Source organism: Manacus vitellinus, unplaced genomic scaffold (genome assembly GCF_001715985.3).
Source record: "Manacus vitellinus isolate BGI_N305 unplaced genomic scaffold, ASM171598v3 scaffold_38_pilon, whole genome shotgun sequence".
Taxonomy (NCBI): domain Eukaryota; kingdom Metazoa; phylum Chordata; class Aves; order Passeriformes; family Pipridae; genus Manacus; species Manacus vitellinus.
Window position 1 is genome coordinate 4201204 of NW_021940526.1, and position 15074 is coordinate 4216277.

The 15074-nt window shown below is 39.4% G+C and overlaps 1 protein-coding gene across 1 annotated transcript in view; it reads left to right on the forward strand.

Annotated features, from left to right (window-relative positions):
• The first annotated feature begins 499 nt into the window (after positions 1–499).
• XPO1 (exportin 1) overlaps positions 500–15074 on the forward strand; it is a 32360-nt gene continuing 17785 nt past the window's right edge. Inside the window, exons 1-4 of the mRNA XM_018077521.1 lie at positions 500–664; positions 1721–1852; positions 5494–5595; positions 10179–10251. Coding sequence (XP_017933010.1) covers positions 1727–1852; positions 5494–5595; positions 10179–10251 — 301 coding nt within the window. The 5' untranslated portion in view covers positions 500–664; positions 1721–1726. The remainder of the gene's footprint in view (positions 665–1720; positions 1853–5493; positions 5596–10178; positions 10252–15074) is intronic.

The window sequence follows — 15074 nt, forward strand, 5'->3', positions numbered from 1 at the left end:
TTGCTTCCAAACTTGAACGTTGCGATTTTGAAAATTTACAGGAGTTGGGGGAGGGAGTGTTAATTAATTTTAGTTTATTTTGGTTTCTACTCGACGTTCGTTTCCTTCTGGTTTTCCAGGTAGATGTAAAAAGACTGGCTGATGTTGAAATGGAGCCCTCAAAATTAATGTAGTAATACTGACTTTTTAACTTGAAAATCCAATTAAAATATTTGGGTTTGAAGCTATTTTTATATATATAGAAGTAAAAGAAATTGCTTGAGACTACTTGCAAGTAATGCATTTCTAAACAAAAGATTTTCCTTGTCTGAATGATACTGTAGGACTTTCACTTAATTAATTAGTAATTACAGGGGTTGAGGCACAGGTTTGTCTTGCTCTCCTTACTTTTGAACATGGCTTAAATACATAAAGCAGAAACCAAATTCTTACTTACATATGGAGTTATTTAGTGAGAGCAAATCTGACTTTGGGTTGCCCTGAAGAAGGGGTTGGCTGGGTGTGTGGGGTGTGTTTCTGGAAGAGTTTCAGGTTGTATCTCTCTGAGTGTGCACGTGGCTCTAGTGAAACTTCTTCATTGATCCTGCAGTTGTCCAGACTTCTGGCTGTTTGAAAGAGCAGTTTTGTGTGGAATTTGTACCTTTGCAGAGCTCTGAAAAAGGGGGTGAGTGGCACAGAGCTGCTGTAGAGGTGGAGGGTGGGATTATATCTCAACAGTCACTGTGAGAAAAGGGCAATAAACTCGATTAGGTGTCTCCAGCATGGGATGTGTGAGCGTGAAAAGGGTAGAGTATAATTTACCATACAAAATTTTATGGCTTCTGGCTAATTTTTCTGCTTTTCACGATTATCTTTATCTCGTACCAGTCTCTGGCTGATAAAGCATCTTACATGCACACCCCACCTGACTCCCTTTTGCATAATATTGAGGCTGCTCTATCTAGGACAAAGAGTTAATGAGTGTGTCCCTGGTTTGAGGGGACCTGAAGCCTCCAGTAGAATTCCATTTGGGTTGGAAGTGCTCTTGTGTGGTAAAGAGTAACCTGCTGATTTAACACTCCCTTTGCTTCGTGTTCCTAAAGTGTCTTCAGTCAACTTACTTGGTTTCAGTGGTCATTTTTTACTTGTATGTAGTTAACTTACAAGGTGGGTTTTCTTCCCTCCCCCTCAAGTATTTGAAAAATGCCCTCTGGCTCATTTCTTGCTGCGTGTGTAGATCACGTTTCAGCTCCAGACCCAAGTGTTTAAAAGCTTTTAGACCTCCTCTGAATGTGGCTGTTGGCCTTGGGAACTCGATATTGGGCAGAGATGGCCAGTGTGGGGTTTGGTTGTAATGATCCAGGGGGTTCCTACCAGCAAACTTACTGGTTGGCACGTATTTAGGGACTGGTAGGGCTTGATACCTGCTTTGAAATAACTTCTAGGGTGCTGATAATGCAGCCTGTTGACCAGTCAGGCTCTTATTAAGTGTTTTACCTGTTGAAAGCCCTGAGAGATGAGTTGGGGCAGTAATGTATGAATTTTTTGGGGAAAAAAAGGGCAGTTTGTCCTGGTGTATTTCCCCAATCAAAGCAGGGTTGGATTCAGTGCTACCTGCTACTGCAAACATCAGCATCTCATTTCAGTGAGATGAGCTGAGTTGAAGCACTTGCTTTGCAGCTGCACCTGAGAATAATTTCTTACTAATTGATCTTTATTTTTTTTCAAATTTATTTTGCAGTAATCTATGCCAGCAATTATGACAATGTTAGCAGACCATGCAGCTCGTCAGCTGCTGGATTTTAACCAGAAACTGGATATCAATCTCTTGGACAATGTGGTGAACTGCTTGTACCATGGAGAAGGTGCACAGGTAAGGTGGGCTTGGAACCTGCTCTTATTGACCATGTTTAATCAGTTAAAAAAATTAATCAGATAAAAATCAGTCATATTAGTGAATTTACTGTGCTGGTGACTGGCATGTCACTGAATTCCTACTGTGAAATGACATTTAGAGAAATGTTTGGGGTGTGCTCATTTCTAGCTTGCCTTCTGCTGTTGAGAGGTGGTGGCAAGTTCACTTCTGCTTGCAGCTCACCTTTTCTGACTGAGTTCTTCAGGAAGATCTGAATTACCTGTGACTTGTTATCATGGACAGGATCGTGAAGCCAGAAATTCCAACGGTGGCTTCGCTCAAAAATTGTATTTAGCAGAAAAATCTTAGTGATGTTATTACTCTGTGTTTACAAAGAAACCTGTCACACATATTTAAGAAAAGAGTTTGTTCCTCTCTTGTGTCTGGTCTTTTTTTTTGCCCATTGCTGTTTGCACAGGTAGTTCTTGCACTATTTGGACTTAGTACAGATTGTGACTTATTAAGTTGAAATTTAGGGACTGTGTGTATTTGTGTCTTTGCACATACTGCCTTGAAAGTGAATCTTGTATTGCTTTTATCTATTTCTTGAACTGTTTTGGAAGTGAGACTTAAATGTTGAAAGCAAGTATTGCTACAAGGTTGTTGGCACAGTTCCTCCTCTGGCAGATTTTAATTGTTCATGCTCAACAAATCAGAAGTTTCAGTGTCAGGCATCTCTTACTAAGATTGTCTTGCACAACAGTAAGAAGTGAATTAAATGAGACAAAGTAGCTGATGCTTTTCTATTCCTCCCAGCTGTTAGAATAAACAGCAATATACTTGCTTTGTGTATCTGTTTAGGAAAAAAAAAAAAGCTTTTCTAAGGCTTATTAATGTGAATTCCTACAGGTTTTGAAATACCTCGCTGTGATTTGAAATATTTGCATTTTGAGTGTCCTAAATTCAAATAGGCACTTGCTGTAGTTTTTTTTAATGCTCAAATGGCAGAAAACTGTATTTTTCTGAGCTTGTATTCTTTGCTTTAAAAATATGGACTTCTGAGCACTTGTTTTGTGATGTATTTGTTTACTGCCTTACAAAACAAGTGATGTTTATAGCATTGCTTGGTTTGAACGGAGTTTAAAAAGTTGGGAAGGTTTACAAGGAAAATAAAGGATTAGCACTGAAGACAGTGATCAAATTGCCATTGTCCTGGCACTGTGAGAAGTTGCTTCACTTTAAAAAGCTGGATATAGTCTCCAGTGTTTAGAAAATTACTGCTATAAGAAGCAAAAATTCAAGAGGTGGTGTCTGACTGGCAAAAGTGAGTTATGATGTAAACTTATTTTAAATACATGTACTAGCATGTGTCACCTCAATGAAAACTTGTTTAGCTGTTTTAGTACGTTTCCAAAGGTGGAGACATTCCAGTCAGTCTGAGCTTTTACCTCTTCCAGGGAGTTCAAAGGTTCCTGCAGGAAAAGATGATTCTCTGTGCAGTCTGAGAGCTCAAATCATAAAGGGTGACAGGGAAAAACAGAAGTTGAGGAAACTAAATATTAAAATTGGGACATTAGCAATGGTTTGCCTGGGCTAGATTAGGGTAATGTTGGGGTAAAACAGGTTTAAAATGCAACCTGGATGGCCTGTGCTGAACTTGCTTTCAGATTCACCTGTCTCCTCCTCTTCCTGCTTAAATCTTATCTCTGCTTGCAAAAACTGTTATCTGCTCATCTGTATTAGGCAAGAAAGAAGCTATTTTCTCTCCTAAAACTTGAAATATTTTTCTCTTCTTAGCTTTTCTGGGTATACTTCTGAAAAGAATGAATGTGTCCCCAGCCTAGTGCAACACATGACTAAGGAGATTTCAAACAGCTCATAGGTGGTTACCTGCTCTCATCCCAGACTCTTTAATTCCAGTGAGCTGTTAGATCTTCACACGGCCAGAAGGGTTATTGGCTGATTTCTTTCTGGTATTGACAACACCACTGAGGCTTTGTTCTTCATTGAGCATGACTGTTACATTTATACTGCTCAGAAACTGCAGGAGTTGGTGTGCAGAAAAGGGAGGGGTTAGTGGGTATGAGAGTGAACTTTCCAGTGTTTGGGAGAGGGACATGGAGTGTCTGCAGTTTGTTGGTGTTGAAATATGATCCTGCGACATGTCACCAGTATTAGAAGCAGAAAGGGGGCCAATATGAAAACACACTTTCAGGTTGAACCTGGAAGTAATGCAGCTATTCCTTCCCTCTTTAAACTGTATCAAAAGTGCCGATTTATTTTTTTTTTTTTAACTCTGATGCCATACTGTAACAACATGGCTCCTCTGCTTGTGATCTCAAACAGAATGTGTGTGTGGTACTTGTCCATGTCACATCTGCAGGGACTTCCCTGCTTGTCAAAGTCAGTGTCAGACTGGGAATTGCACCACTGGGCTCATTTATACCACGTAGGGATGCCGGGATTGTTCAGATATTTTAGATATTTTTGCTCTTTGCTGTCGTGGCTTCCAATTTTAATTTGTAAATCCCATACCCTGTTTGTCTGTTTCTTGCATTATATGTATATAGATTTTGGGTCTTGATTGGGTTTCTGTCTTACTGAAAATACTGTTTTCTTATACCAGTTGATGATTAGCTCAAGTGTCTTCTTGGAGCAGACTAGAAACCCGCATGGCTGTAGTAAGTTCTAGCAGCTGAAGTTAATCCTAAAGCAAAGCTTTAACTGCTTTGTAATTCTGTTGAATTGGCCCTACAGAGCAGTGAAAGGATGAACTGATTTCTGTTAGTTGTGGTGTAAAATGTTCATTTTGTTGATAAGGCAGTGTCCATGCTTGCAGGGACTATAATTTACAGTGAGATTTGTCAGTACACTGCACTTCTGGAAATAGCAAACAGCATTTTGGCTCCCTAAAAAATGCTTATGGACATCCAGGCTTTTGCAAAGTGTGGCTGAAATGAATCCAGCTATTCCAATGTGTAATTGCTTCAGATGAGGTTTTGCAAGTTCCTGAAACCACAGCACCTTGTACAATAATTGATAATGTCAGTCCCAAGGAAGAGCAAACCATTAGCATGACCAGCTCCCTTCCTCCCCCCCAGTCAGTGTTATTCCTGTTTTGTGAGCTGTCAGATGCACCAAGGATCCCTCAGAAGCAGGGATTGGAGACCTCTAATGCTCTACTCCTGCATTCTTCAAAATCAAACCTCTTAATTCCTACATCAACAGCTTTGCAGCATGATGCAGCACTCCTTAAAGCTGGCACTTTATAGGGGTGTTTCTACTGGAACTAGAAAGTTTGGGTGCCCTTGAATGAAGTTTTATCAAGAGGACTTTGTGGGAGGGGAGAAAATTTCAGTCCCTAGTATATTTTCCCTGTAATGTGTGATGTTCTCACTGCTGGTCTGGATTCATTGAGCATGGAAGAGTGAAAGTAATTCCTGTCTTGCATCAGTGGCTTTTGGAGTTTGGTTGGTTATAAACTTTAGCTGGTGCACAAGGAGGCTTAAGGGACTTGTTGCTGCTGGTTGAGCTCTGCCTAACTCTTGGATAAAGGATTTAAAGAAGTGTTCCATGTTAATGTCTTCGCTGAGAGTATGTAATTTCTTAAATAATCTCATGCTAACACTTTTTTTTTTTTAAATCAAATTTGCTTTTAGCAAAGAATGGCACAGGAAGTGTTGACTCACTTAAAAGAACATCCCGATGCGTGGACAAGAGTTGATACAATTTTGGAGTTCTCTCAGAACATGAACACCAAAGTAAGCAAATCAACTTTTATTTATTCAGTTTTCCTCTTTCTTCCATTCATAAACTTTGAGGAAGGTATCTCATTCCTAGCCATAGGCTTTCTTGATTCGAACCACATTTTTTTTAATTGCCTTGTTCTCAAAGTTGGCTTTAAACGAGAATTGTAAATGGACAAAAATATTTAGCCCTCCTTTTACATTGACAAGGGTTTCCCCTTCCCCCCCTTTTTTTTTTTTTTTGAGGATGAGCTAAATTGGAATCCCAAGCTTTTTCTCAAGGCACATAAAAGCATTATGCCAGTTCCAAAGATTGGTGTGTGCCTGTGGACATCTGAGTCATAATTCTCCTGGAGCCACATTTTGTCCTTGGGGAGGTGCTTGGCTGTTTGTGATCACAATTAAAAGCCATGTGCACGTAACTGAGGAGAAAATTTGTCCCTGGGAGTGTTAAAATATAGAAACTTTTAAGATTTTGAGCAGTCAGTGAAAGTTAAGCACCCCAAACTCTGTAGTATGAGATCAGTCTTTGCTGCTGTGCAGAACACATGTGCTTTGTGCTGCTGTGTGAAACTCAGCCATTGTGGTAGAGACTAAAAGGGGCACCAGTCAGGGCTTTTCCTACAATTTTAAATGCTTTGCCTTAAGACTTCTTAAGCTTGAACCGAAAAGTCGATCAAAATGTGTTTTCACTGTCTTTAAGTTGGATGATTATTATCTCAGATAACTGACATGCATGTTTTTCTGCTGGATACACACTGTGTTCAAACAGAAAAAAGTCGTGTTTGGATGGTTTCTGAAGTCCTGTGATATTCATGAAGCAGTTCCATTTTTTTTTTTTTCCTCCTTGCTCTCTGAAGTTGAAGGGAAAACAGTTTAAAGAACTTCCTCAAAGTAACACCTTTAAGCACCTTTAAGTAACAGTGTTTGCCTGTTTGCTTGCCTGGTAAACTTTGCTTTTTATACTGACAGACATTACTAATGTTTAAGTTGATTTATCGACAGTATTTTTAAAAACTCAAAATTTGTCTTGTGAAAAATGAGATGATTAGAGGAACAGAAAGAAAAGCAACAGGTAAAGAATTCTTCCATTTACCTAAAATTGCAAATGATTTGGTGCCTAAATTTATGCACTCTGACATTTGGCTTTTATGCAATCATAATTTTTTTCTTTAATTAAAGCTGTTAACACTACCTGATATTAATCATAATGTTCCATTATGTTGATTGCTTGTAATAGGAAGAAAAGGGGTGTCTTCCTGTGCAACTTGACACAGCTAGGCTTTGACGGCAGGCCTCCACAAGGTCTACCCTTTTGATTCCCTTTAACTGAATTCTGTTCATCAATTGTTTTTTTTTTTGGTTTGTTTTTTTTTGGTTTGTTTTTTTTTTTTTTTTTGGTTCTTGGGAGGTGGGAGGGAAAGGGATTCGGTGCATAAAAATAAGTAATAAGGGTGCCATAGAAATTTCTACCATAGGGATCGTTTTTTTCGTGCCTTTTTGGTTTGGTTTTTTTTTTTTTGGAGTTTTTGCTGTTACCTGTCCCTCATCTTCATAACTGGGCAGTGAATTAGAGAGTTAGGAATAAGCAAAGCAAGAGCAAAGTGTTGTTCACAAAATTGTTTTAACCTATTTTTAATCAGTTGATTAAAAATCCCGTAGTTCAAGTGGCAGAACTTTGTAGAATAGGTGTCAGCGACTTTTTGGGGGGCTTGTGTGCCTTCACTGTCAGGGGAACAGAAATAATTAGACCCATCAAATTAAATGAAGCTTAAAAACAAAGTAAAAAACCCTTGCAGATTGTTCAGGCAGGTATGGGAAGAAGGATATCCAGGTGAAAGTTGTGCTGTTGCAGCACTTGAGGAAAAACCTGATAGGTCAAATGGCAGAACTGTGGAATTGGTGTCAGTGACTTTTGGGGGGGCTAATTATCAGGGAAATACAAAAATTTAGTCAAATGAAGCTTAAAAACAAAGTAAGAAAACCCCAGAAGGCCCTTTGCAGGATGCTCAGGCAGAATGAAGAAGCCCTTCCAACTGTGTGGGAAGAAGGATGTGCAGGTGAAGGTTGTACTGTTGGAGTAGTTGATTAAAAATCTGATAGTTCAAATGCCAGCACTGTGGAATTGGTGTCAGTGATTTTTGGGGGGTTTAGTGTCTCTAATTATCAGGGAAGTATAAAAAAATTAAAACCATCAAGTCAAGTGTAGCTTAAAAACCAAGTAAACAACCCCAAAGGCCCCCTGCAGGCTGTTCAGGCAGGCTGATGAAGTTTTGGAATTGGTGTCAGTGGCTTTTTTGGGCTTGGTGTATCTTAATTGTCAGGGAAATAGAAAAAATTAGAACCACCAAGTCAAATGAAGTTTAAAGACAAAGTAAAAAAACCTTTCAGGATGTTCAGGCAGAACCTTCCAACATGGTATGGCAAGAAGGATGTGCAGGTGAAGGTTGTATGCAAAGATTTTATTTATTCCTGCTCCTGTTCAGTTTTATTTGTGAGTACAAGGAAAAATGAGTGTTTTTAGGAGTGAGGAAGAGGTGACAGGACACTGCAGAGGGCAGAGCTGAAGTCACACGTGTAGAAAAGGAGTAGAAACCTCGACAGCATGAACCTGGTTCAGAGTTTAAAGGTCCATGAATCCAAATGAGATATTTGAGCAGATAATGAGGGGTAGGTGTGGCAAATTGCTGGAGGTGTCTGTCCTTTTCTTGACTCCAGGAAATACCAACTAGGGGAAAAAAAAAAAAAAGACTTAAAGATGTGGTCTGTCCTTAGTTTGTCCTCAGGCTTTTCATTTAACTTTGGTCATCTGGTGCTTTTGTAGAGTTAAACTAGACTTGCCATTCTGGTTAATGGATATTAAGCTAATAATAAGCTGGTTATTAAGCTAAATAAGTTCACTTAGGGAAAGAAGTTTGAAAGCAAAATTAACGTTTCTGGGTAGCTGTCACCTGAAAGAAATATTAATGTGTTCCTCTAGACTATAGACATTTAACTAGGGTTCAGATCTGCCTCAGGAAAGTTAGCACTGTCTGATGTAAATATTCATCCTGTCAGCACTGTCAGGGGCTGTTGTAAGTATATTTTGTATTGGGAGCCTGGATCAGTTGCAGATGTGTCTAAAAATTTACAGCAGGGGCTGAAATCACTTCCTGGGAAGCATTTAGCTTAACAATGCTTTTTTCATGAAAATTCCCATGATTTCATTTAACTTTTCTGTCAGATAAGTCAATTTACAGGTTAAAAATCTAGCTGATAAACTTTTGCTGCTGGCCATGGAGGGGAAAAAAATTACCCTGCCAACTTTCTGTAATCCATGTTTTGTTTTTTGTTTATTTTTTTTTTTTCTTGGTGCCCAAGATTTTGGAAGGTGACAGAATATTTTACAGATGCAGGATGTGCATGTGGAATCTCCTGGGCAGTGGGGTCAGGTAGAGAAGCAAAGGGCTGTAGGTTATGTCAAGATGAGAACAGCAAAAATGCCATTTTAATGCAATGTAGTTTGGGACAGTCTACATTGTGTTTTTTTGTAATGAAACCCAAGTTTCCATGATCCCTTTGGTGGAAATGCTTCTGATCCTACTTTGTGTAACAACTAACCATTTTAAAGAGGAACTCTTATTCTCAGCCAAACTTTGAACTGTGAAAACTCGAGTTTACCTTTCAGGCATTTGATGTGATGTGTTTTTTTGGGTTTTTTTTGTTTAGTTTTTTTTTTTTTCTTCCTAATCCACTGCAGATAAAGTGAAGGGGAAACTCCTCGTCCCCTTTTCTCTCCTGTCCATTCATGCTAATGGGGTTTTACTAATTAAAGTTCTTTGATATCATCACAAACTCCTTTCCCTGTTACTGTGAGTTGGCAGTAGGGACAAGTGGGCAGAGGGAAATGGCCTTTTTACTGATTTCTGGGCAAACATAACGGGTTCCATAGGAAGGAATTCCTGAAAGGTAAAATGATTTCCAAGAGCTTATTCACATTTTTTTAAATTGTTCTTTGACTGAGCACAAAAGTTCATCTTTAAATAGTAGAAAATAGCTGCCATATTGGGGTGGGTATTGAAATAAAATAAACCTGTGGGTTGTCTTGCTGTTCCTAAAGTAACACACCAGTGAAGTTTGGGAAATAGTTTTCTTTAGGAAGTGCCAGTGTCAGGACATGTGATGCTAAGACAAGATTTCTTTTTTTCCAGCTCTTAGAGGAACAATAGGAAGCTTGAGACACCATCCAAGCTGCTAAATATTTTAGGAGCCTGGTTGTGTTAATAGGAGCAGTCATTTATGATGCAAATTCATATCTGGCTGCTGCTTCTCCAGATACCCAAAATTGTCTGCCAGAGGGCTTGCCATTATTGGTTTTCCCCCCTCCTGGTGTGAGCATGATCAAACAGCAGGACATAGTATAGCCAAGAATAAACCAAGAAAATACAATGCATGAAACCTCAGTAAATGGGTGAATAGATGTATATTTTTAATAAAATCGTTAGCTTAATAATCTTGAAGCCTTAGATGTTAAGTGTGAATGTCTGATTGAATGAGAGTCCTGAAAGCTGGTTAGTCCTACAGTAATGTACTCACATTTTGTTCTTCTCCAATTTCAGTATTATGGGCTGCAAATCTTGGAAAATGTGATAAAAACAAGATGGAAGATTCTTCCAAGGAACCAGTGCGAAGGTAGGGAGGGATTTTTCTTCTCCTCATAACTTTGGGTATTAACTGAGATTCAGACTGTCAGTCCCTGTGTAAGTAATTTTCAGCTTCAGACACAATTTTAGTGACTTTTTGTCCTGTTGTAAGATTACCTGAGCTTTTCTGGATGATGAAATCACATCTTTTTGTGATTGTGGTCTCAGTGGGGTGGTGAGCACCTGAAATTCTGTAAGTTTGGGAAAAAGGTGTGACTGATGGTTTTGAAACATCTGAGGTGAGCTGCTGGTTTGGAGCTAGAGGCTTTGATTTTTCTGTTCTTGGCACGGAAGGTTTCCTTCAGCCTCTCTGGGCTGTGTGTGCAGCCCCAGCAGGGTTCTGTCATGTCCTGGTAGACTTTGGGCTCCACCTGGGAGCATGTGTAGATCTGTGTAACCTTTCTGAGTTATTTTAAAATAGAAACACTAAGGAAATGCACAGTTTTACCTATTAGTGATCACTCATCCTAGGCAGTGTGATTCTCCAAAGTTGGTTTTAGTGCATGTGAGTGTATATACAGGTCATGTATAGATTGCTGTAATTGGTGCAGTGTAGGGTGATTAACCTGCATTCTCCCATCACTGCAAGGAATCTGGAAGTCTTAAAATAAATACTGTTTAGTTTGTGGATTTTTTTACCTCCCTCATAGGTTGCAGTGTGTGCTGGCTTTTAGCTGTTGGCTGTAGTAAATGGAGGTGCCTCAGTGGTACAGGACTGGTGCTTATTCAAATGGTTTTGTGCCAAGTCATCATCACTTGGACTTGAAAACTGCTTTAAATTCTTGATATTGAATGTTGTCACCATTCTATACTTGGCTTTTTATTAAAGGCTGCTTTTGGAACTCACTAAAGTTACTCCAAATCTCTTGTGTTCTGCTGTGAGCTTTTATTAAATTTTTACTGCCAGTGCTTAGGTCCTGAACTATATTATTTAAAACAGAAGAGTAAATGGTGATGAAAATATGTGTAGAGAGAGACGTTCACATTTTTGTGCTTGCTGCTCACCTATCCCCCCATCCCACAGATAAAGGGTAGCTCTCTTGGAAAGCAAAAGTGAAAGTGGAGTTTCCATTCATTCTGCTGTTTGACTGGAAGGTTTCTAGGGAACAGCTTCAGCTGAGGCCCAGACACTACTGTGCCCTTTTGAAACACTAAAACAGCACCTTAGTTAACTAAAGTTAACTCTTCTGTGTGCTTTTAATAATTAGAGTGTCTCAACTTAGTAGTATCTAGTTGCACTCCTGACTCTGAGCACTTAGTTTCAGCATCTGGAAGTTTGTTTTTTGCTGGGTTAGCAGAGCAGGAAGAAAGGAAGGAGTTGTGGTAGAAGAGTTGACAGAGAGATGTTCTTACTTGATAGTTTGGAACTGAACAAGTGCCAGATCCAGGATGTAATGCAGGAATTTTAAGTCTCAGAGACACTCAAGTGCATAGAATAGCTGAGAAGTGGTGGTGGATGAGGTCAAGAACTACCATAACTAGAGCTTGATATGTTACAATGCAAAATAAAGTTACTGTCTGTAGCTGTGCAATCAGCTTGGGGTATTTTATTCTTAACTTCTCCTGACTTCCATGCCTCCAGAGGGGGGAAAAATCCTTCCTGCTGTTTTAGGGGAACTGGGTCAGCTGGGTTTTACTCGTGTGGTTTCTCTTGTACATCAGCAGAAGAAGAACCAAATGTGTTTCATGTACTGTGGCATTTGATCCATCCTGGCCTCAGTGATGTGGGAGGCAGAATCTGTTCCATCTCTAATCCAGTTTAATCTGGTCTGTGGTGGTGGTTTTTTGATATTTTTTTTTTTATTTTATTTTTGGCTGATGGTACTGGCTGGTACAAAAGAACTGCTGCAGAGCTCATTCAGGTGGTTTGATTACCTGGCAGATTGTAAATTGAGGTTTCCTTGACTCCAGTTGTTCTTTGGTTGACAAGATTTTCCTGTTTGAAGTGTAACTAATGAAATGTGTGTGCAGGAAACTGAAACTCAGTCTGACAAAGGAATGCTCAGTGACAAAGGAAATCATGCAGGGTTCAAATCTGTTAGTTTTACCTCATATCTTAATTTATAAAAGATGTCTTCTACATGTCTGTTTGATTTGTGTAGTAAATGCACGTGACAAATCTTCTTCTTGGTTAGGATGAAAGTAAAGGCATTTAAGAGAAAAATACTGTTTCCCCTTTGTAGTCTTTAGGAGTTGAAGTCAAGAGCAGAACTGAATTAAAGCGTCAGTGAATGAAAAAAGTTTTTGAAACAACTTTCCTGAAACTCACTGGGGGAAATAAAACAATGTCGTTAATTACAAAGCCTGAACTGTAACTTTATTTTTAGATTTTTTTTTTTTTGTTTTTCTCAGTTCTTCATCAGAATGACTTGAGTTTAGCCAGAGGTTTATTGCTGCTTCTGTCTGAGTGCTGGGAGGTTTCAGGTTCCAGCCTGGAATTCCAGGTGCAAGTAGGAAAGTGCTTTCTTCAGATGTGTTCTTTAGGCTTGAAACTCAGTTCTGAAGTTGGCTTTTATTTTAAAACACCTCTTGGTCTTGAGCTTTTCTGGTCCTGCTGCCTTTTTAAACTTCAGTGAAAAGTTGTTCTGTTCCTCAGGTATCGTTGTTTGAGAATTGCAAAAGTTCATTTGTGTCTTTCCATAATTATAAAGCAGGAACTGGGCAGAACAATCAGTTTACAGTTCTAAAATACTGACATTACTCTGCTTTTTGTTCTTGATTTTTTTTGTTTGTTTGTTTGCTTTTGGAGTTGGCAGTTTGAACCAATGGGTTTTGTAGACAAAAGTGGAGTTTAAGGGGTAAAATTCAGTGAGATCAGATGCCTGACCTGCATGTTCAGCCTTGAGACAAGACCAGAGTGATGGGTTAGACTTGATTTTGTGATTTATTTAGTCCTCCAGGGAGTGCTTGGAATGGCTCTCACATGTACACAAATGATGTCATGTGGTTTTTATTCAGGCCTCACTCAGGGAGTGACATATTCCAGAACATCCCCAACAGTGCTGAACTTGGCTTGTTTCCAGGGTATTGTGCCATCACTGCCAAAGTTCTCACTTTATTGAGGTGATATGAAATTGCTTTAAACTCTGATATCCTTTGGAGTCAATTGTTGCATAATACTCACAAAGGATGGCATTTATTAAAGTGCTGTGGTCTCAAAAGGATTTTGTGACAGTGTGAAAACCTGCCTGGGAATAAAGGAATCCTGGTCCTCAGTTCAGTGATACATTTCATTAATCCTCCATTGTGAAATGAAATTCTGTTCCTATGAACAGAGAGAGAGCTTGTCTGGAGTGTTTGGAGTTGCAGTGGATAAGCACTTCTTCATTATGAAACCCAAATTGCTTGTACAACTTCTCACTTGCTTTTTTATTTTTTTTTCTTCCTTTTATTCATTTCAAAATGAGAAGTGTTCCGAGAGAGGCAGTTCAGTGTCTCCCAGGAAGGCCCTGGAGTTGAGAGTGAAGCTTTTTGATGTAGTGGAAGCTGCTGTAGAAGAGGTTTTTCTGTGGAGTGATTGGATATTTTAATGGAAATTTCTGGCCTGGCTTCGTGAAGAGATGATTTTTAATTCTCTGTGTAATGAAGGGGGAATGAGCTACATGGCACTTCTGTGTCTGTGTGGGAAGACAGACTCTTTTCCAGAGTTTTCATGACTTTGCTGTTTTAAAGCAAAGAGATTATGGCTCGATTTGGTTCACCACTAAAGGGGCAAAGATGGTTTTTGGGACAACACAGGAAAGCATTGTTCAAGACTAAAAATAAGATGGTATTTTAACCACATTTTGGGACTGTTTAAACAGCTTAGTGTAAGTGTGAATGCATACAAACATCTCCAGAGGGGACAACTCGGCTTCAGCATGTGAAATTCTAATTTTGGTTGCAAAATAACGCTGAGTTACATTGCCCACCTGCTTCATTTATGCCTATTATTCTTCAATATAAGCAGAGAATTTATTAATTTTAGTAAATTAGTGTGAAAATCAGCACGAACTCATATCTGCAGCACCAGCCAGAGGAATTTTCAACACTTGTGAAGTGTTTGTGCACTGTAGAAAAGGATGTGTGTGAGTTCATGGCTACCTGCTGTGTTTGGGCACGGCAGGAACTCCTGTGCTCAGGGTGCAGAGGGTACATGAGATGTCATTGCTTCTCAGAGCACATCCAAAGGTTAAACTGTAGGATATTGCTCAAGTTTAGACCCCAGAAGTTGCTGAGGTTGGATATCTTGATGTTCCTCACTGTCCCAGCTCAGCTCAAACCATTGCACAGCTCGGGCTCACCTGGGAAAACAACTTTTCCTCTGGGAAGTTTTCAGTTTTAGTGCATGTTTGCCTCTCTGGAGACAAGGAACTTTCACAGAAGGACTTCAGTGTCTAATGTACATCCAGGAATGTTCTGTAAGGCCTTGAGTTCATGCCCTTGCTCTGTCCTGCCTTTGTTTTTTTTTTTTTTTTGTACTTTGTACTCAAGTACTTCTCATGCTTCACTTATTAGAAAATGCCACCAGTGGGGTGACAGTGACCATGTCCAGCCTTTCTGACAATTGGGACATATTTTGATGATCTGCTGTTGATAAAGATGTTCCTCACCTGGGCACTTCCCTGCCAGCTTAGCTGAGACATCAAAGTTGGTTTAAGAAAGGTTTTAACTGCTGAACTTCCTTGTTAACTGTGTTTTTTTCTCAGTTTAGCCCTTGAACTCGAGCAGGTGGTAGAACTGCCAGTTCTGTTGCAGTGAAAGTTTTGGAATGGGAAACAGGATCTGCTCCCTTTGCTTGCAGGTTGTTGTGAGTTCAGTGCAGTTGTAACA